Source organism: Dermacentor variabilis, chromosome 2 (assembly GCF_050947875.1).
Source record: "Dermacentor variabilis isolate Ectoservices chromosome 2, ASM5094787v1, whole genome shotgun sequence".
In the NCBI taxonomy this organism is placed as follows: Eukaryota; Metazoa; Arthropoda; class Arachnida; order Ixodida; family Ixodidae; genus Dermacentor; species Dermacentor variabilis.
This window is the reverse complement of record NC_134569.1, coordinates 45,584,838-45,608,031: the sequence shown is the minus strand read 5'-3', so window position 1 is coordinate 45,608,031 and position 23,194 is coordinate 45,584,838. Positions and strand designations below refer to the sequence as shown.

At 47.9% G+C, this 23,194-nt stretch overlaps 1 protein-coding gene across 1 annotated transcript in view; it reads right to left on the bottom strand.

The window, feature by feature from the left end:
- Positions 1 to 23,194, bottom strand: part of LOC142571747 (venom factor-like) — a 120,873-nt gene that overhangs the window by 19,382 nt on the left and 78,297 nt on the right. Inside the window, exons 26-32 of the mRNA XM_075680325.1 lie at positions 22,789 to 22,866; positions 15,907 to 16,081; positions 13,194 to 13,360; positions 11,783 to 11,941; positions 11,014 to 11,124; positions 10,059 to 10,116; positions 784 to 829 (exon numbers count right to left, since the gene is read on the bottom strand). Coding sequence (XP_075536440.1) covers positions 784 to 829; positions 10,059 to 10,116; positions 11,014 to 11,124; positions 11,783 to 11,941; positions 13,194 to 13,360; positions 15,907 to 16,081; positions 22,789 to 22,866 — 794 coding nt within the window. The remainder of the gene's footprint in view (positions 1 to 783; positions 830 to 10,058; positions 10,117 to 11,013; positions 11,125 to 11,782; positions 11,942 to 13,193; positions 13,361 to 15,906; positions 16,082 to 22,788; positions 22,867 to 23,194) is intronic.

The following is a 23,194-nucleotide window of genomic DNA, read 5'->3' as shown; positions in this document are numbered from 1 at the left end:
CACATTTGGGGTGATAGTTTCATTTGGGGTGGTAGTCTTGCGGACATCAGAGTGACTGCAATGGCCGGGACACGTGCTGAGTTGGATGAAGACTACATCGGTTGGAAGCAATAAGACTGAACTCTACGGGAATGCGCAGCACGGCCAAGTAAAAACAAAATCGAACTTTTACAAACAGTAAAAAAGATAACGTGCAATAAGAGCGACCTAGTGAGAAAATGGGACAAGAATTTCGTGATTGAAGCTGGTATGGGGACGACTGCAATGCTCTGTTATAGTTGCCGCTTACAAGAAGAAAGTTTTTAAAAAGTTTCTTGACGTATTGTTATCTCTAGCTCAACAGTTTCTTTGTTGCGTCTAATTACTCTTGTGATGTTACTTCGGCGTACAACAGCAGTACTTCTGCGATCCAAAACAAGGATTTGCGCAAAATTTACGGTTTCCTTCCGCCGTACACTTGGGGATGACTTTTTTTAAGTGTTCTTTTTATGCTCCTTCAATGCACAACTCCTATTACCCTAACAATTAAACCAGGTTACCAAGACTTTGCAGAAGAAAGCCCGTGTTTTTACCATAAAAACTGTTTTTGCTTTTCAAGAGAAGCTTTCTCGAAAAATCGCAGACAGAAATGAAGGATTTCTTTTGTTTCAGAGTAACTATTGCGCGACGCTGACGCTAGGAGGCTAACGTCCGGTCTGGTGGCTGCATTTTGGTTTCATGCGCCTATTTATTCTCCGGAGTCAGAAATGACCTCTTTCTTCCAGGAGATGTTCCCAACCTTACCTCGCACAAACTTTCATTGCGTACGTCTCCTTGAAGCCATTGCCACCTGCATACAAATACAACAAGAACGAAGTAGGCATCAGAAACTGCAAGGTTTTGTCTTTGGATGAGTGCTCGGGTTCTTTCGTAAGGTGTATGCTTCCCTTTTACGGTGCAGAATTTGTGAGGGGCCCCTTATAGAGCCGTTAAGGGTTTTACGCAAATGCCAGCAGCACAAACATAATACAGTCTACAGTAATTTTAGTGCTTGAAGTTATATGTGGGGTCTGGCGGAATGACGCAGTTTGCTTTGCTCCCGAGTACGAAGTTGTATCGAATCCTAACAAACTTGTTAGGAACATAACAAGCACAGTGTGTTTAGGTCGACCAGGAAAATTATGTAGTGAAGAAAGAGAATAAGGCTTATTGTATTGGGGTGCAATCCTGGCCGTGGCCGGTGGTCGCAATTATTAAAGGCAGGCTTCGAAACCCCTATTCATGAAATGAACACTAAGGTTAAAAAAAATTATGGGGTTTTACGTGCCAAAACCACTTTCTGATTATGAGGTACGCCGTAGTGGAGGACTCCGGAAATTTCGACCACCTGGGGTTCTTTAACGTGCACCTAAATTTAAGTACACGGGTGTTTTCGCATTTCGCCCCCATCGAAATGCGGCCGCCATGGCCGGGAATCGATCCCGCGACCTCGTGCACACTAAGGTGTTCGGCGGTAGGCCATCATCGGACGTGTTGGGATCGCCTGGTTCACGCTAAGTTTCGTGTGAAGTATGCACAAACTAGCCTACCTAGAAGTTCTAATCGCGTGAACCTTTCGTTCACTTATTAGATTAGATTAGATTAGTCAGTGTTAAAGAAGCGGTAGGAAGCCAAAATTAATCATGAGTCTTCCACAGCAGTTTTCTTTCAATCCTACTAATATTTCAAACATTAAACCCCACAGATTATCCTTAAAATAGTTGCTGCAGATTTAAGAGCTAGTAGATACTAGGTTAAATGTTGCTGCTGCTTTGAACTCGATGTGCTAGCCTCCCCGGCGACGCATTACATCGAGATATTTGTGGGCTAGCCATCAAAACTTCTAAGTGCGCTGATTGTAGACTGGATACTGCATATAGAGAGACTGTCGTGCGAGTGTAGAAGATGTGAAACTGTTAAAAGATTTTAGATTTCATGTGCACATTTGAACTATTGAGGAATGACAATCTCCGCGAGCACGTGATTCCTGATAATAAGAAAGCTTTACATACCAAGACGGACTTTTACTGCTTTACCTTTCTGCCTTTTCTTTGTTTCTCTCTTTCTCCCTTTCTCTATCTGTTGGCAAAACAACTATATACCGCTAAAACCCATTCTTTATTGATTTCAGGGAACTCTAACGCAACACAATTGCGATAAAAGGGGGCATTGTCAATTCATGCCTTCATTTTGCGATTAAAAGGCATGTACACAATTTTACAGATTTTCTCTCTTTTTTTGTGCCATGTGGATTGGTTGTAAGCGGCATGTTTCTGGGAATATAATATATCAGCGGTGTCTCAAAATTGAGTGAGGACCAAAATTTAGACTCCAAAATCGTCTTGGACCTCCTGTCTGAACGTAGCACCTGTCAGCAATGTTACCAAATGTGCGCAAGCTTTCACACTACCTGAAAGAATATTACCAGAAAACTAAATGGAAAATGCAAAGGTGACGTTTACCGTACAAATTAGCTTGTTAAGAAATCTCAACAGTCCAAAGACGTGCGGGTTGTAAGAGTTGGGGTCGGGCATGAATTAAGTGGTAGCTGACCCATGCCGTCGTCCGACTCATCCACGCTAAGGACGTTGTGGAAGGGAGGGACTTGTCCTCATCGGGAACGAGGAATACGGGATTTATTTACAATATTTACATGAAGGGTGGAGAACGTTACATTTCATCAGTCTAGCATGACTGAAAAAGAAAGCACAGCGAACAGCAGGAAACGGCTGCTTAAAAACCCTCTGTCCTCCCTAGATCCCAAGGTGAGACAAAACTGCCGTTCAAGCTTCGTCCAATGGGAGCGTCCAAAGTCGTCTTAGTCAACCCGCCTTTGAGGGAGAGGGATCACACACTCACTTCCGCACTTTGGTTTCACTGAACACACCGAAGTGAGAGGGTTCTCGTAGACTGGGGTTGATACGCTTGACCCAAGCAGGCGCCTCTTGATCACAGAGTTGACTCCGCAGCTAGCCGCCGCGTCTGTCCATTGACTTTGACGACTTCTGGGGCCCGTGAGAAAGCACCGCAAAACACCCGTTTGCAGGAGTTCTCTTGCTCCAATCAAACCACGAAGGCGACAGCGAATCAAATAACAATACGCAGTCCGCCGAACGTGGCTAGACGTGCCGGCGCCGTTGGGCTGTCGAGGAGGCGCATTGTTGTCTTTACAAAGCGAGTCGTCGCAGCGGGCCGGGAAGGGTTCGAAGGTCGCTTCTCCGAAGATCGCTACTCACGCAGGTCGATCGAAACAACTGCAGCGGGCGGTGGAAGGTTTGCAGTTCGGTACCCCTGCAGGCCGATCGTAACAGGGTACGTTTACCTTGGCATTCTATGGTGCATTTGTAGATTGTACGTCAGGTCGCCCGCTTTAAAGTAAGCGTAGTGTACAGAGCTCTATATTGTCACATGGTAGTGACGTATAAACAACACAGTAGGAATACTGTGAAAGCTGAAACTAACTTTTATTGGTCAAATCTGTGCCCACAAAACAGGCTACACTTTAAGAACGGCGACAGCGGCGAACACTGTTGGCGATCGTCAAAATCTGATCAGCGGGTAAAGCGCGTCGGCTTTTATCCATCAGTCGTCGAATGTTCCAGAGTAATCGCTATGACCCGCGTATCTTCCACAAAGTTCTATATTATTCGCGTGGTGCATACATGCAATCAGATTACGCAAGGTTACGTCACAGACAGCGGATGGAACCATCAAAAACATTTGTTCGGCGGTGAAACGTGGTTGCCCGATAAATATAAACAAGTACACGTGTCCATACCCCCGTCTTAAAAAGCATCGGCGCGATGCTGCAAACAAACGAAAGTAATAAACAAAAACACCCGTAGCAAAGAAACAACAAAATAAGGAAGTTTGTCAGCGTGCGTAAAAGGGCTTCAGACGCACCACGTGGATCACTTCAGATCGTGCGCGGCGCCGCTGTGAATGCGAAATGCCGTCTGGCACGACCTCATAGTCCAATGCGCCAATACGTCGGATGATCTTGTAGGGTCCGAAATAGCGTCGCAATAGTTTCTCACTGAGACCTCGTCGGCATATCGGGGTCCAAACCCAAACACGGTCGCCGGGCTGGTACTCGACGTAGCGCCGTCGGAGCATGTAGTGTCGGCTGTTGGTACGCTGCTAGTTCATGATCCGTAGGCGGGCGAGCTGTCGGGTTTCTTCGGCGCGCTGGAGATAGGTGGCGACGTCAAGATTCTCTTCGTCGGTAACGTGCGGAAGCATGGCGTCGAGAGTCGTCGTCGGGTTCCTGCCATAAACCAGCTTGAACGGCGTGATCTGTGTTGTTTCTTGCACCGCCGTGTTGTAAGCAAATGTTACGTACGGCAGGACCGCGTCCCACGTCTTGTGCTCGACGTCGATGTACATTGCTAGCATGTCGGCGAGGGTCTTGTTCAGGCGCTCCGTGAGACCATTCTTCGGCGGGTGGTAGGCAGTTGTCCTCCTGTGGCTTGTCTGGCTGTATTGCAGACTGGCTTGGGTGAGCTCTGCTGTAAAGGCCGTTCCTCTATCGGTGATGGGAACTTCTGGGGCACCATGTGGTAGCAGGATGTTCTCGACGAAACATTTCGCCACTTCGGCTGCGCTGCCTTTCGGTAGAGCTTTAGTTTCAGCGAAGCGGGTGAGATAGTCCGTCGCCACGACGATCCATTTATTTCCGGATGTTGACGTCGGAAACGGTCCCAACAAATCCATCCCGATCTGCTGAAATGGTCGGCAAGGAGGTTCGATTGGCTGTAGCAATCCTGCTGGCCTTGGCGGTGTCTTGCGTCGCCGACAGTCCCGGCAAGTCTTGCCGTAGTGGGGGACGTCGGCGGTCAGACGCGGCCAGTAATACCGTTCCTGTATCCTCGATAGCGTCCGCGAGAATCCGAGGTGCCCAGCGGTCGGATCGTCATGTAGGGCGTGCCGTACTTCTGGACGCAGCGCTGAGGGAACAATATGAAGGTAGTTGGCGCGGACTGGTGAGAAGTTTTTCACAAGCAGTTTGTTTTGTAGCGTGAACGAAGACAATCCGCGCTTGAATGTTCTAGGGACAACGTGAGTGTTCCCTTCCAAATACTCGACAATGCCTTTTAGCTCTGGGTCTGCTGGTTGCTGTTTAGTGAAGTCCTGGCGCTTATTATTCTAAGGAAGGCGTCGTCGTCCTCGTAGTCGTGATCGATGGGGGCGCGTGATAGACTGTCGGAATCAGAGTGTTTTCGTCCGGACTTGTAGATTGCAGTGATGTCATATTCTTGCATTCTGAGGCTCCACTGAGTCAGTCGTCCTGAAGGGTCCTTTAAGTTAGCTAGCCAACACAACGCGTGATGATCGCTGACGACTTTGAATGGCCTGCCATATGGGTAAGGGCGGAATTTTCTGTAGCTCAAATGATGGCGAGGCATTCCTTTTCTGTCGTAGGATAATTGTCTGCCGCTTTTGACAGCGACCGGCTAGCATAAGATATCACCCGTTCAAGTCCGTCTTCTGGACTAGGACGGCACCGAGGCCTAGGCTACTGGTGTCAGTGTGGATTCCGGTATCGGCGTCCTCGTCTAAGTGCGGAAGTGCCGGCGGCGCCTGCATGCGTCGTTTGAGTTCTAGAAATGCGTCGGTCTGCGCCATTTCCCACTTGAACTCGACATCACATTTGGTTAGGTCTGTTAGCAGCTCAGCGATGCGTGAAAAGTCCTTGACAAAGCACCTGTAGTAGGCACACATGCCAAGGAATCTACGCACGGCCTTCTTGTCGATGGGCTGCGGCAACTTTGCGATGGCAGCTGTCTTCTGCGTGTCGGGCCGTACTCCAGATTTGTGATGACGTGGCCTAGGAACAGAAGCTCATAGTAAGCGAAGCGGCACTTTTCCGGCTTCAGAGAACCCTGATGACTTGATGGCCTTTAATACTGTCGCAAGCCGTCTAAGGTGATGGTCAAATTTCCGGCGAAGACAACGAGGTCGACCAAATAAACAAAGCACGTCTGCCACTTCAATCCTGCTAACACCTTGTCCATGACGCGCTGAAACGTTGCAGGCGCCGGGCACAGTCCGAATGGCATGACCTTGAACTCTCGTAGATGCCGTCTGGCGTCATGAAGGCGGTCTTTTGGCGAGATCTCTGGTCGATTTATATTTGCCAGTAGGCAGACTCATCGACGAGAAGTATTTAGCGTTGCAGAGCCGATCCAATGCGTCGTCTATCCGTGGAAAGGGGTATACTTCCTTCTTCGTGATCTTGTTCAGTTGACGATAATCGACGCAGAAACGTAGGGTCTTGTCCTTTTCTTCACCAGGACTACAGGAGATGCCCACGGGTTTTTCGACGGCTGGATGATGTCGTCGCGCAGCATTTTGTCGACTTGTTGCCTAATGGCTTCACGTTCTCGCGTCGAAACTCGGTAAGGGCTCTGGCGGAGTGGTCGAGCGCACTCTTCGGTTATTATGCGATGCTTTGCGACTGGTGTTTGTCGAATCCTCGATGACGTCGAAAAGCAGTCTTTGTATCGTCGAAGACTTATGAGCTGTTGCTGCTTACTCATGGGGAGACTTGAAATTATTTGGAAGTCTGGTTCGGGAACTATGGTCGTCGGGGTAGATGCGGCAGAATCCGAGAGGAGAAAGACATTGCTAGTTTCTACAATTTTCTCGACGTACGCGAATGTCGTGCCCTCGCTGATGTGCTTGAACTCTTGGCTGAAGTTGGTTAGCATCACTTCCCCTTTCCCTCCTTGGAGTCGAGCGATCCCTCTTGCGAAGCAAATTTCACGGTCGAGCAATGGATGTTGGTCGCCCTGGATGACGCCTTCCACGTCAGCGGGTGTTTCGGTGCCGACAGAAATAACAATGCTGGAGCGAGGCGGGATGCTCACTTGATCTTCGAGCACACTCAAGGCGTGAGGACTACGAGAGCTCTCCGATGGTATCGCTTGACCTTCTGACAGCGTTATCGACATCGACTTCAGGTCGATGCTTGCGGCGTGTTGGTTCAGGAAGTCCATGCCGAGAATGACGTCTCGTGAACACTGCCGGAGGCTAACGAAGGTGGCAGGGTAAGTCTAGTCATGAACGGTAATTCTTGCCGTGCAGATTCCAGGCGGCGTTATTAGGTGTCCTCCAGCTGCCCGAATTTGAGCGCCTTCCCATACAGTCTTAACTTTCTTCAATTTGGCGGCGATCGGTACACTTATGACGGAGTAATCGGCTCCTGTGTCTACGAAGGCGGTGACTGCGTGGCTGTCGAGAAGCACGTCGAGTTCGTTGGTTCTTTGTCTTGCGTTACAGTTAGGTCTTGGCTTAGGATCACGGCTGCGTCGCGTTGACCTGTGGCTGGTACATGGCGTCGTCAGGTAGTCTTTTATCAGCGTATTCTTTGCTTCGAGATTTCGTCGGGACGGCGGTGTGTCGTTGTTATGTCGTCGAGGTAGTCTCTTCGGCGTCTTCGTCGGCGGCGGAGGATCTTCGTCAGTTCGACGAACAGCAACCGCACCTCCGTCGGTTGCTGGTTTTAGTTTTCCGGATATGGGCTGACGGACCGGCCCCAGTTGTTGCGGCGACAGGTAGCGGCCTGGTGACGGCGAACGGGACGGTCGTTGAGATTGGTTTGGATTGGAGCCAACTTTATTTATGCCTGCAGTTGGGCGCTCGCGCGCCCTGACGAGGGCCTACGTCATCTACGAGAGTTCCACTGAGTGGCGGCTAGGTAATCGGCGATGCCACGTGGGCGCTCTCCAAGCTATGGACGCGACGCATAGACGGCAAACCCTCTCAGTCCCAAGTCGCGGTATGGGCATCGGCGGTATACATGGCCGGCTTCTCCGCACTGATAGCGAGCGGGTGGTGTTCGGGGGCTCGCCAAATGTCCGTCTTCCTCGCGTAGCTGCGCTGGGCGACGGGTTGGCGAGCTGGCGGCGGCGGCGGTGGACGACGGAATTGCGGCGTTACAGGGCCCTGGCGTGGTCGCGGAGGGGTACCTCGACGGCGTGCGACGGTGGCGTAGGTTATCGCTTCCGGCTGGGGCTGCGGTAATTGTGGTTGCACCTCAAAACTCCAAGGGATCGCTGAACCTCTTCTTTCACGATGTCGGCGATCGAGGCCACTTGAAGCTGTGATGGAGGCAAGAGCTTGCGCAGTTCTTCGCGCACAATGGCCCTGATGGTCTCTTGAAGGTCGTCGGAACCCAGTCTTTGGATTGCGCACTGCGGCGTGAACCCTTGTCGGTCATACTGCCGAGTGCGCATTTCCAGAGTTTTCTAGATTGTCGATGCCTCTGTACAAAACTCAGCTACGGTCTTGGGCGGGTTGCGAATCAGTCCGGCGAAAAGTTCTTGCTTGACGCCCCGCATCAGGAAGCGGACTTTTTTCTCCTCCGACATTTCCGGGCCATCTCCTCCGTGAAGCTCGCTACGGTCTCATTGGGAAGCTGTACTCGAGTTTCTGGTCTCTTTACGCACGGCGCTTGTGAATGTTTGCATGAAGCCGCTTCGGAACAGGTCCCACGTCGTTATGGTGGCTTCTCAATTCTCAAACCACGTCCTTGCGGCGTCTTCCAATGTGAAATAGACATGTCGCAGCTTGTCGTCGCTGTTCCGGCTGTTAAATGTAGCGGCCCTTTCATACGCCTCCAGCCAGCTTTCCGGATCCTCGAATGTGGAACCGCGTAACGTTGGTGACTCCCTGGGCTGCTGCAGAACTCTTAAGGACGCTGCGGCTGCCATTGGGGCTGTCTTGACCGCGATCTTCTTAGTCGTTTCTTGTAGAAGTCCGTGTTCCGGAGGCAGCTGCTGTAGTCGGCGGCTTGCTCGATGTTCCGAGATGACGTTGGTGTTGTCTTTGCGGTCCGGGCTTGGATCCCAGCTTGTCGGGGGCGTCCTGTACATGAACGTAAAGCGCCTCCACCAGATGTCACGTGGTAGTGACGTATAAAGAAGACAGTAGCAATACTGTGAAAGACGAAACTAGCTTTTATTGGGTGAACCTGTGCCCACAAAAACAGGCGACACTTAAAGAACCGCGACAGCGGCGAACACAGTCGGCGATCGTCAAAATCTGATCAGCGGGTCAAGCGCGTCGGCTTTTATACATCAGTCGTCGAATGTTCAATAGTAATCACTGGGACCCGCGTGTCCTCCACAAAGTTCTACATCATTCCCGTCGCGCATAGAGGCAATCAGATTACACAAGGTTCTTTGACAGACAGCGCATGGCACCATCGATAACATTCCAGAAACTTCCGATACATACAGACGCGTCTTGCGCTGTGCGATAACATTTGTTAGGCGGTGAAACGTGATCGCACGATAAAGATAAACAAGTACATGTGTCAGCATTGTATTTTGATGGTGTTTGTTGCCCAGGGAGCGTTCTGAAGTCCGGATGAAGTAACACGCGCCAAGTTAGTGTCAAATTAAGGGTTTAGTTACATTTGCTCGAAAAAGAGAGAATTTCAATCTGTGGGACAAACGTAGCTGATAAAAAAAAATTGTGAAAATGAACAATGAAAGGCTCTTGGCATACGGCGCCTGTTCCTTCAAATATTCTTACGTAAAGGAACGACAAGTTCTTCGTGGCATGTGTTACCAAGATATGTTTGCAAACAAGTCTTAAATTGTAAACTTCAAATTGCGAAATTGTGCACAAGGTTCATGCGCACAGTGGCGTAGCAACAGGGGGGCGGGGCCGGGGGGCTGTGGGCCCCGGGTGCAAGGGGCCAGTGGAGGGGTGTCATATATACGTCTGAAGACCCCTCTTTCCGCCGGCTACACCCGTGGGGGGGGGAGGTGACAGAAGACCTATGGGCCCCGGGTGCCAGACGACCTAGCTACGCCACTGCATGCGCACCATTTATTTAGGCAGTTCTTGTATTCTTTGTCTGCGGCCCTATATTGAACAACACTAAAAATGCTTTGAAACTGCATGTGCCTGTAGGAAGGCTCGGAGCCGAAAGACATATTACCGGGGAGCTAGTGCACACAGTGGCAAGGACATCACGTGGTTATCCCCGTGCAGGAATGTGACCAAAATAAATATCTTCATAAACTCACCTTTCAACGCTTCTTTAATAGACACTTTGTTTTGCCGGAAGTCGATGTCTAGCTTGAACTGGAATTAAAGTGAAATAAAGATTTAAAAAAATTCAGATGATTGCCTCTAAACGCGACAGCTGTTGATTCAACGAAGCGCGCCATATGTTCACGCCGCGATAAGGGCGCGTGTACTGCACGGTTCGTTCAACGCCTCCAAATCGCGAAATGAATGGGAATGCGAAGTACTGATCGCACGGTGACAATAGTGTACCTTTGTAGGAAACTTTAACAACACACTCTGATGATATTGCGGTTTCTTACGGTAGGCAGACATCAACACGCACGTTCACGTTTGCGTACCACATTTTGATGAGGTGTCGTACTCTGGCGGACGAATAACGAGTTATGCAAACTCAACCACGGCCTCCGAGATTTGCGCGCGCCGGCTGGTTTAACCGGCGCGCAAATCAGGGAGGCCGTGACTAAACCAGAGACTACAGTAGTGCTACAGGTGGCAAGCAGTCCCTACACCTCGAAACAGGTCCTGTGGCATTGGCTTGTCTACAAGGCGGACAAACCTGAGACTTAATTACAGATTTTTTATAAAGATGCGATACATGGGCGCGCAGCGGGGAGAGCTTGGCGTCGTGCTCAATTGCTGATAAACAAAGACACGAAACCCTTATGGATTATAAACACGACGTTGATGTATGTACATGCGGCTGCAAAGTTTCGTACAAGTGAAAAAGAACTTTCTGGACCATAAGCTGAGCAAGTGAACGTGAATCACCACACGACGCGTACGCCTCACGAACAGTATACATTCGTGCCCTTAGAGCGTTCACTTTGATCACTGCCTAAAGTAAGCAGTTGCGGCACGTCACACTTTCGGGGCACAAAATCGGCCACTATAATGTTGTGCCGTATCATCTTAGCGGAAGAGGTGCTATAAAAATAAAAGAAACTAACGTACCTTGCACAAGAATTCGGCACCGACAGGCTCGTCGTGGCTTGTAACAAAGTACATGGTCGCCGTTCCAGACCCTTTAACGTTCACGAAAATCTTGTCTTCGAATTGCGGGATCTGCGCAACGAGAGTGAACGATGTGTTTGGAGAAAATAATGCGAGAAATGCCAAAGTTGTGAATGTCATAGATAAATTGATGAGCGGCAGCACTGCAGGAAAGTGCGTCCGTTTTATTTCATCTAAGCATGCGCCTTTAGTGCACTGATGAGCCCCTGAGCATGATGATGAGCAGGAGCCCCCTTAGGACTATGCTCGCAGTACGCGAGCGTCTGTTAATCTGCTCACGATATCAATGACAGGAGAGGAAAGGAAACATCTGGTGCCACAGTAAGCCGACAATAAATCATAATGCGGTTTATCGCTCACATTTAGAGGTGTGCTTTTAGGGCAGACGTACTTTAAAGCAAGCAATATTTGGAACGAGACGTGATGTGGGGAATTAACTTCACTATCGTAACAACAGAAAAACAAAATAAGCATGACTTCCCCTCAATAGCATACCCATACAATATTACGATTCCTCGAAAGCTTCAATGGTTAACTGAACATCACCCCCAGAAAATGCTGTAATATACACGCTTAACAGCTGTCACAGACAACGCACGCGGTTTGCAAATGGATACCCCACGTTAGTTCAGAATGCCATATTTGCTCTTGCATTGAGATTGCGCAGTAAAGCAATTCGCAGTGTGTCAAAAACTGATGCCTCGCATACCTCTATCCTGTTGCGCACTTGGGCGTTGTCTCGCTTGATGCGCACGGTGCGGTTAAACGCCTTGTCACCGCTGAGCGTCACCTCGCAGGTCAAGTCGATGCCTGCGTTCCGGGCGTAGATGGCGTACTTGGACAGCGCTTGCAGCGCCACTACAGTGTCCTGCAAGTATCGCATAAGCGAAACAGCATGAATCCACTGTCCGGCAGAACAACAGGCGCCGAATTCACATAGCGTTTCGTTCGTAAGGGCTCTTTGCCATTGACAAGCTGCTTGCGCTCACAATATGCCTGAGCTCACGATATGCCGACGTGCGGCCTTGCGAACAGGTCTAGCCTAATATATTTCTCTTGCGGGAATAAAGGCACAGATGTGACACGTTGTCTTTGTCATTTATTGTCGTTACTGTGGGGTCTTGGTCTTGCATAGATGTAAAAACATTGTGGCAAAGTCATCATCAGCATCATCATCAGCCTGGCTAGGCCCACTGCAGGGCAAAGGTCTCTCCCATACTTCTCTAACTACCCCGGTCATGTACTAATTGTGGCCATGTTGTCCCTGCTAACTTCTTAACCTCATCCGCTATACGTTGGCAATGTACAGGTGATAAAAAGAAAGTCCAGTGATCGCGGCCAGTGTTTACGCCTTACTACAATTATATCGATGCTAATATTCACTCTAGAAGTTTAGAACTGTCAGAACCAGTTGAAGGTATGTATGTTTCGCTGGAACTGAGAACCGCAGCTTGACTACGCGGGACCCTCCTGGACGGCTGTGATCATCACTGCCAAAGTCCCTCTGTGCTAAAGAAAGAACGAGAGAGGTAAAAACCAAGGAGAAGGAAGGCAGGGACGAGACGAGTCGACCGTCTACCTTGCTTCTCTACACAGAATGTAGAGGAAAAAAGTAATCGAAAGAGGAAAAGTGGGAGAGAGTGGGCATTGCGCGCACACAGTATAAGAGGCACGGCCTCACTACAAATGGTCACTCGCGCTGGTGCACCTCGAAAACTGCACTAGTGCGCGAAGAACGTTTGTGTTTTTGCTATAGCGATGGTTGGGAGGAAACTATAAACCACTGAGCGCGTGTCGTGCACCTGTCCTCTATACGAGGTCGGGCGTCTCTCTCCGGAGGGCGTTATACCATTTTCCAGAGAGGGAAGCGACTATAATATAGGGAGGATAACCGGGCTCAGCTTACCAAAGCTACCCTACACCGGAAAAAGATAAAAAGGGAACAAGAAGGAAGATTACAAGTAAAGGCCTTAGCTAGGTCATCTTACGAGCTGTTTCGTTTAGAGCATAAGCAGTCTTGTTTCGTCACCGACTTCTAGCAACGAGTACATGTGCGACTAGAATACGGGCGTTGAATCGAGCAGCACAATGTTGAATTCAGTAGCTCGTGTAGTGCTTACCTGACTGGAGCTAAGCGACCCGCTGGGGTTCATGCGTAGGTTGAGCCATTGCACAAGGCCGGTGATGGTGCCTCTGCTCTCACCGACCTTGAGCAGCGCCATGAGCGCGTACGACGTGGCCTGCACCGACAAGGGATCGCTGCCAGCGGACACGTACAGACCACCTCCTGCGCATGTTCAGTGAATAGGAAGTGGACGTTTAGCACACTTTCTCGGTGTAGTGATTGAACGGCGTAGCATCAAAACACGGAATAGTAAAGCACCATTAGCCATGCATAGAGAAAAAGAAACCAGCGTACACAAGGCGTTGCTAAAAGCCGATTCATCGAAGGAATGAAGAACCTATATGCTTAAACATGCAGTACAGCCATTCCTGCAATTGCTTTGCATATGCATTAGAGAACCGCGTTTCCGTGGATGACTAAATATATAGGGGTGTACTGATATTGAAAACTTTCAAAGGATGAATTGAACATTGTCCCATTCGATGCTGCCTCCGAAAAGCCGAAAAGAACATTTCTGTTATGAACTGCACTTACTTTATCTGACTTCATCACCTTACTTCATCTGACTTCATCACCTTACTTCATCTGACACACGCACATGCGCACCCCCCCCCCCCCCACACACACACGTGTGTGTGTGTGTGTGTTTGTGTGTGTGTGTGTGAGCAGCTAGTACTACACGAAGGCGCCAACAGCTCCTGAATACCGTGTGTAAAAAAAATGTAAACGGGATGCACAATGCGTTGCTAAATATGGAATTATTGTAGGGATGTAGAACCTATATTTAAAGGGGCCACCATGAACCGCCCCTCAGGCTTGGTGAAACAACGTAGTCCGCGGGTAGCGTACGCTGCTGTGAACATCTCAGCCAAGTTTTGCTGTCGTACGCGGTGCGTGGAGCTCGCAAGTGGATCACGAAGTCAGCTTTCTCTCAAGCGCTCTCTTTCAGCAGAAGGCCCGGTCCTCACCATCTTCTAGACGCATTATTTCATCATCGGACGCACTATTCCGTCCTTCCCTGTGGCTGATAGCCGACATCAAGCTGCACTCGGCTACGTGGCGTAGATACCACGGTCGCCGCGGGGTGCCGCGACGAGTCCACTGGCTAAGCGCACTGCGGCTCGCTGAGGACAACCGCGTGTGGCTCATGTTTAGCGCGCCGTGGGCACCGAAGGCGGAGGTCGTGGCGTGTCCAGAATGAAATTTGAACTGCGCGCCGCGGTGACATTGAGAAGGCGGAGCATTGTGGGCATGCCCCACTGCGCCGGAGCATTCGCAGTGCAAGGCAATGAAGAAGGAACGGGAGCACAGCGGAGGCCGTGTTTGAGTGCCAATTACTCCGCTCCTGCTCAATGCATTGGAGTATGTTTTGTGGCAAAGTATTTCTGAAACAGCCTATTTTCACCTCAAATGCCTTTCTCCACTTCGATAAAAAGTGGCTCAGGGCCACTTCAAGGAGGCAGTGTAACCATGCCCGTATATACTCTTCATTTGCATCCGAGAACCACAGTTCCGTTGAGGACTGCATAATAGCGTCTCCGATTCACTCTCCGAATCGAAAAGTCACTATTCGCAACTATAGTTTTCGAGTATTTCAGAATAATCAACTGTGCTCAATCATACATAAAATTAGAGCAAATGTAGAATAAGCTTAATCTGCTAGGGATACAGTAAGCATGAAACATCAGAAATTATGCCGTGGAGCAGACTGCGTCGATAAGGGAGTCAGCCCTTACAAGTGAACCACGATCATTCATGTTCTCCGAAGAGCCGTGGCTATGCGAACAAACAACGCGTTTGTTACGATTGCTCCATTAGTACTTTTAATAAGCGAGGCTTCATAACGTGCAACGTAATGTCAGAGACTTACTAGTGTTACTAATACTAGGATGTGACATTGCTTTATAATAATCGGGAAAACAGCTGTTTATTATTCGAGAACTATATATTTATATTCAATCCGATTTAATTCACTTCCAGCACAAGTCGATGCGTGCTCAACTTGGTCTAAAATTTACTATTTCCTTAACCCTACTCTATAGCGCGTCATATGGATGCTTGAATTACTACGTATTCATCATAGAGTTCAATGCACAAATCAAGATATTGGTTTTAAGTAGCACGGCACTAATCATGGCAGTTATCATGGCAGTAAACCTTCTGGCTCAGCTACGGATATCTACATATATCAGGTTGGATTCGTGAAGTCAGTAATTGAATTTGTCTTCGAGGTAACTGTAGTAACGCCTATACGTCTGCAGACCATACAAATTTCACCTCTGCGGACTCGTATATTTTTGAACGCCGCGCGATTACCTCGAACGCTTTGTCTCTAGAACAATGGCTCTTGGTAAATACAGTCACGAATCATCCGATGTGCATGCGCCCCTACATTTCTGTTGTTATATCGCTCATGCAAACCCACATTCTTAGTAGAGTGGTCAATATTTTCGCTATAAGAGCCAAAGGTGGTCTCGCAAGCAGAAGTATATGAAGCTGGTGTTCCAACAGACTTCAAAAGAGTGGCGGTACAACTGAACCGTCATGAGTCAAGAGTAAAGCCTCGCTCAAGATCGCTACGATGGTTTTGGATGTAGGAATCTTGAAAGGCTTCCTCCCTCTATGCTTTTATTTAAATTTATATCAGGTTGAGAGCGCCAAATATCGTCACAGCAGTCTGCCCAGGGCGTTTATGTAGCGGTTCTTACGTTGGCCTCGTTGCAGAATGCCGCGAAGCTTGCGGATGGCGTCGTTTTTGGCGGGGCTGTCGCCGAGAGAGAGTGCGTAGGCTGCCAGAGATGTTTCGTAAGCCGGCTGGTCCCGCTGCAGTTCTTTCCCAATGAAAGCGGTAGCTCTCGCATGGGACTCTTCTAGCCCTGGCACCTGTAGAGGCACGGTTCGTTTCGATGTGAGCACTGGTTACGTGATGGCATTTGCCCAACTCATTGCCCGCAATGGCTCAACGCTCGCGTGGCTCAAGAAGACAAGTGCTTGTGTTCAGAAAATTCTTTCACTGAAAATGGCACTGAACAGACATCACTGTATTTAGTGAGAACTTGTGGAAATTTAGCAACCGTGGCGTACCAAGTATTTCTAGAGTGGGGGGCAAACAGCCGGTGATCTGCCCTCTCTTTATATATATATATATATATATATATATATATAATTCTTGTTCAATAAGTGAAGTGACTGGAAATGCTTCTGTCAGTATATTTATATTTAACAGACAGAGACCCATTTGTCATGCACACATGGTGAGTGGTGAAACACGAGGGCCCAAAAAATGATGTGAATTTGCATTTATCTCTCGCAAGTATATAAAATCTCAAGATGATACAGGGATGTATGGCAATGAGTGGTCCCGGATCCCGCCCTGGAGTAGCAGTACTACAGCGCACATAAAAAAATGCACATTTGCAACAAAGAATTTGAATTATTCAACAAAGAATTGTACTTGCTGTTTAAGTCTACAGCAAAAAATAATGTATGGCTAGCTCAGGTAATAGTGTTTTTGAGGTTATAAGCCACGACGTACAATGAACATAAATTACTTGCAATATTCACACAAACATGACCCGCCATTCCGGCCCTGCGACAATAGATCGCGATGTCCAGTGAATATGTTGAAAACCACCACTAGTATTGCTCAGGGGGTTTGCAATGCTTTCTTGTTTTGTAAAGACTCCCCCTCCCCCCCCCCCCCCAAATGTATATTCCACTAGATTTGACATCTGTTGAGTTCACAGTTCTTCCAAGGCAACTGCATAAATTCCTTGTTCGCAAAACACATTAATAAATTTCCGGATAGCTTCCATGCGTAATTTACTAAAACTGTCATAATTAGTCCCCCATCTTTGAAGTTTACCTGCATATTGCCCATAACGCGCCTTTTAATTTCGCCAAATATAAACAAATTGACTTGTTTATTGACGAAGGACATCGCTGAAATTAAAACGGAATGTGTTATAGCGTCTCAAAATAGGGAAAGGAAAACGACGGCTCATTAATCATTTGCAACACTTATAACTGGACCACAAACGTAAAACATTTATCGCACATTGCCGTTACCATGTCCCCCTCAACTTTCCATGAAAAAGACATAGCTGTTGTAAACTATAAGTATGTCGGGACACTGGGAAGCATGACTGATAGCGGCCATTTCACAGGCCTGGGTAACACCTGGGTAAGAATTTTTTAGAAAGGCCGTGTTTGACCCAACCGCAATAAACTTTTCACAGGGCGATTGCACAGTGCAACACCAATTTTCACTAAATTTGTCTTGGCGGCTTTTATAGTTCTGCCAGGTCAGCGGCCTCAATTCTTCCCCGTTCGTTAGGCACACTCAAACATTCTGGAGTGCTTGCATACGTTGTGTAATTCAAAATCCACAATTACCCATCTATATTAAACTCCACCTCCACATCACCGATTAACTTTTCCTTACAGTCCCAAAACAGAACGAAGATGCCTCCTTTAATTCAGGGAGAACACCAGGCGAAACTAATATACTACGCATGAAAATGTAAGAAAAAAAAATGAGGGTTCAACATGGAGGAACAAAACAAAATAGGATAGGCCCCGACGTCACGTTTCTGATGCCGGAAATGCAGCCATGTTGGTGTGCGATCACCCTTTACGCCTCCAATCAGCTTGCCGGGGCAGACAAGCTCGAGCTTTGAACTTGCCTCTCTACAAGCCGCTGGAAGTGGGTGCTGCCGACGCGCGTCACAACGAAGCCACGAAATTTCTGTAACAGCTTTAGGGAAGCAGACGCGCTCCTGTGCTTTTTCACAGCCCGTTGAAGACGACGACGAAGACCGGCGCCGTGATTACTTGAGTGTGTGTGTTGCTGGCTGACACTCACACTCATAGACCCTAACTTTCAAGCTTGCACATCACACTGCGAAGTCATCATGCCTCGCGAACAGACTGTGTCGCGAGAAAGAGACGGGCCGAATTAAGACGTATCTCACTTTTCAGAGGCCTAGATCAGCAGCGAAAACTTTAGGAGCGCCGTTGCTATGACAACGTTGACGTTTGGGGTACCATTTCCAGTGTTGCCTTCCGAGAAACAGCACGTGACTTCCACAACACTTTATCCAACAAGTCCGTGCTGGCCGGGGCCCCTTATATGCTTTCCTTCCTCCACGGGGTTCAAGAATTATTCGTAACGCGTTTAAATAACCCAGAAAGGTTAAAACTGTGCGACACATTCCACCTAAAATGCTACCTATTCCTTCAAAGCATAATATATCTGAAACGCAGAGATCTCTTGGGACATTGGAAAACCTAGCAAATAGCAGTGGCGTGATAACTTCGAACACCTGCTTACAGTATTTTTAACGCTGTATTTGATCAACACGTATATACAATCGGACATAAACTTGGCGTATTGTTCCCCTTGTTTTCGCAAAATTTGATCGCAGTTGTAACTGCGCCAGCGCAGCCGTCAAAGTCTTACAGCGCTCGTAAAACAGACTAGTAATGCTATCGACCACTTGATTACGTATTCTACTAGAACACGCGCATTTAACCAACCCGACTGGAACATTACATGCACCTTGTCCATACCGTGCCTATAATTTTCCCTAGATGTAAACAAGATGCCTTGTTTTGGTCGCTGAGGACACAAACTACCAATCTCGTAATAGGCCCTTCAGTCACGGCGTACACGTTTGTGAACGCGACTTATTTTTGCCATTTTTCTGCAATGGTTGCAAGGAATACGCAATGAACATCAAGATTTGAGTAAACTGAACATCCTATTTTCTTAAAGAGCACCCATTTCACTTCTGAGTTATATGTATCGATTCTCACGATCGCTTTCATGAAGGCATTGCCGTCATTGACGGGACATTTCAAGTACGGCGTTTCGGTAATAATCGCGAAAGATTATTTATTCCCTTGTTGTAATGCTTTGCCCTGTAATTAACCTATGTGCACGCAATTCGAGCGGGTTTTTCAGTATATGTAATGAAGAAACGTAGCATGACTGACTGTACAATGAATGAATATTTAATTACTATATAGTTATGATGGTTCACCTTAAAATACACAGGCTAATTTTCCCACATTGTCTTGCTTTCTAAGCGGAGTCTTCAGCACCTTCGCATAAAATTATGTAAATTTTACACATTTCTGGACAGGCGATCGTAATTCGTGACTCAAGGTATTTTACGAAAATGCATGAAAAAACCAGGGTTTAGTAATTATCCGCGATACTTGCATTTAAAGCAGAAAAGTGAAAGTTTCTCAACGCATAGCGCTTAATATTTTTCCAGTTTGAAGGAATATGACGTCCGTATTTCGTGCATTGCTTCAGGAATCTAGAAAACATCTAGATTAGCGGCAGTATGACACCGCGGAACGCGTCAATGAATTAGTTTCTACAAAGGCTCTAATGAACCTGCACAGAATGAACAAATATCGATCGTCGCTCGGAACATTGTTTCGTATGTGGAATAAATATAAACACCGTGCCCCGCATATTTTACCGAGGATACCCGGAGAAAAGAACCAAATGCCGTGTATAACACAAAAAGAGGGGATAAAGCTATCAGTCAGTTACTGTTTTAAGAATACATACGCAACCTGCACAGCGCAAATTTTCAGTACACATCGCTAAAATTGGCCCTCATTTTTTCAAAATACGAAATATCTGCTGTTTGCTCCTGCTGTGAAATAAGTATTAGTATAGCTCTTATTTGGAAACAGCCTAAAAAGGAAATCGTGCGTCACAAGTGACACATGTCTTCAGAGCGAGAAGAAAGGGGGTTAAGCGAGAGGCCCGATTTTTGTTAATCACATCATGCGAAGCCAACAAACAGACACCAAGGAAAACATGGCAATGCAAGTGGATGAAAAAACAACTTGTCCCAGGTGGGGAACGATTACACGTCTTCTCATTACGCGTGCGATGTTCTGGATGAACGTGGGATTGTTCCGCACCTGCGGCAAGTTCCTTTTTTATGCCATTTCTTTGCCATTAATTTATCATTCCTTTGTTTCCATTGGTAAGCACAAGTAATTTGGCCTATGTTTTCCTTGGTGTCTTTGTTTGTTGACTTCTCATGACATGTCTTTAGAAAAGCCGGTGTTCTATCGGTATTGAAATGGCTCTGTGAGTTCGACCAAAGTCATTTTCACGAGCACATCCATGCTGAAGTCGTGATTACGCAATGAAATTCGACAGTGATACCTGTAAGAGGTTTGATAAGATTGCTGATGATGATAAGATACTGAGACTACAACGCTGCAGCGGACAGGGATTGAATAGTTCCAGCATTCGATAATACAACGATTTCAGGCCGTAAGGCACACCTGTCGTTCGGCGTGGCTGATTGTAAAACTTTACTCGGACTTCCCCCTCACCCGCATATTAAATGTAACAGCTGATTGTGTTTTAGAATACGGATATAGCGGTGCCAAATAACTGGGCACGATGCAAGTTGCGCAAGCTGACAGTTTCTTAGGGCGGGAACTGCCCAGCGCCAGGCGCTGTCCGCAACGCGAGCGTGCGCGGCGAATCGCGCGCGTCGTCCGCGACAGGGCGTCCCGAGAAGGCGCGAGAGACAATCGTCGTTGTCCGAGCAGGGATATGCGTAGTAAGAAAAAAAAGCATTAGTTATGTGGTCACTCTACTAAGAAAGAAAATTTAGCTTCAGCTGTAGTTTTAGTGGACTTTCCAGCGTGCAGCGGAAAGTACCAGTGCCCACTTTCAAAAGTGAGTGCGTGCGTGGGGGGGGGGGGGGTTACTTGCTTTGACTGCCCCCGCTTTTGACAGTGGGAGGCAAGTGCCCCTCCCCCCCCCTGACAATCATCTTCACCCATCCCAGTGCTTTCATTCCCCTTCCCTCTTGCCCAGTGCAGAGTAGCAGACTAGAGCGCACTCACGTCGACCTCTCTGTCTTTCCCTTCAATAAATTCTATCTATCTTAGGCAGGGAAGACGAGGTGATGTAATAACAATAACTGAAGTTTAATACATAATTAAGGGTTAGCGGTGCGCTCTAAGACAAAAAAAGAAATACAGAAACGTTCGGCATGCGTGATCCTGCACGCACACGTAGCGTCTCACTGGCCTTATTTTACCCTCCACAAACCGGGCAACCCCATTCTCTCTTGCTGTCATGTTGGACATGTTGGGTCAACCCACACAGAGGAACACGGGGAGAAATCGCTCTTCGGCGCAGAATAGTCGATCGTAGGTCACGTAGGGTCAACCCGCATAAAACACGGAGAGAACCGCTCTTTGGTGTAGAAAACCACTTTTTGGCGTAGAAAGGTTGAGCGTGGGCCAAATGAGAATAGGATATGCACTGGTGCATAATCCCGTCACATACATCCTACGGAGAAGTCTTTTCATGTTGACGAGCGTGATGATTAGGTCTTTCGTGTTTCAGGCGTTTGGCATCCGTTCCATTCATTGCCGCACAACGTGACCCGTAACACCCCCTACCCAGCGAATTCATAAGCATGGCCTCTGAAGTGGTACAGTCTCAGAGGCCAGGTGGACGACATAACCATAAAACTTACATAGTGTAATCGCAGCTTGAGCGCATAGAATGTGCTCGCAAAGCACAGTTTACATCACGCACGCGCACTTCGTGCCCCTTAACCATTGTATTTAAGCTACCTCATTGCCAGCGAAATTTAAGCGGAATTCCCACACGAAGATAAGCAAAACCGCGGTCTTGCCACGTCCCTGTTCATGCAGAAAGCACCCACTGGTATCCTCAAAGCTCGTGAGACCGTCTACTAATTAAAGCCAGACGTGTGTCTAGGACACAGCGCATGCACACCGTCTACTAATCCTGCACGTCATAAAGCAAACGCTAGAGCTTGGAAACAGAAGGGATCAACATATATGTCAACGCTAAGAAGCGAAGCTCCGATTGGTATCGTGGTGAAATAGCCACGTGCAATATGGTATGCTTCCTCACACACCAGTTTCACTCACCTGAAATGCGAAACCCATCTGTTTACTACTCATATGGCAATGCGCGTGACAGATTTCGCGAAACACATCAAGAAAAGCAAGCCTGTGCGCCTGATCGCTGTGCTTCTTTCTTAAAAAACACAAACTAAATCTGCAGCAACTAGGCCGCTCGTGAAAAACTTGCGTGATTTCACACAAAGCACCGATGTAACGGGTTCAATAGTGAGCGCACAATATTTGCCGTCTGGAACGCGCGAACTGCGCAAAAGCACACGGCATCTTTCACAAGATGGTGTCAAACGCTGCGCGCATCTTTTTAAGACAGACGTCATCTGCTAGCTGCTTGCGCTTGTACGAGCAAAAATCTGCTGACAGCTCCGAGAGTCCGCGTACAATCCATCAGGGTCCGTGAAAAACGAACGCAATTCTGGCAGCTCTCGGATTGGTGGGCCGAGCTTCCGAAGCTGTTCAAGAAAACCGAATGCGGTACAGGAGTCCCAAGCAGTCCGGGTGTGTCAGGGACTGATAATCGAAGAGGCCCACTGTGGGTAAGTGACCGAATTGGCAAAGTCAAACCTTGTCTGACGCCCTCATAGCTTTAGCGACAAAAAACAAACAAACCGAGTAGGTGTAAGGATCAGGTTTGAACTCACCTTAATGCCATCTTTGGCACATTCTTGAAGGGTAAGCAGAGTATACGCCGTAAGTGGAAGTGGTCCAGTCACGCCGCCCTGAGAAAGAGGAGGGAAGATGTGATCTATGAAAAGAGTTGTCACTCGAATACAAGACCGGACATTTGAACCCAAACGACGGAGCTCACTCTGGCTAGACGTGCGGATGCGATTTAGCAGGGAGGATTTAGTTGTGCGAATCGCCTTGTGGCAGTTCTTGTCAATGTGTCGTGCACTTTTGAAGGAGTGTAAGTGAAAGGTGCGCTCACTGCCTTTGCGTTTCGGCGAAAATTCAGTTCGCTATGAACCGGGCCATCCGCTGACAGAAGGGACAACCGTATAGAAGAAGGGGTTTCACAAACATTAGAAATTTAGGAAAACGAACAAG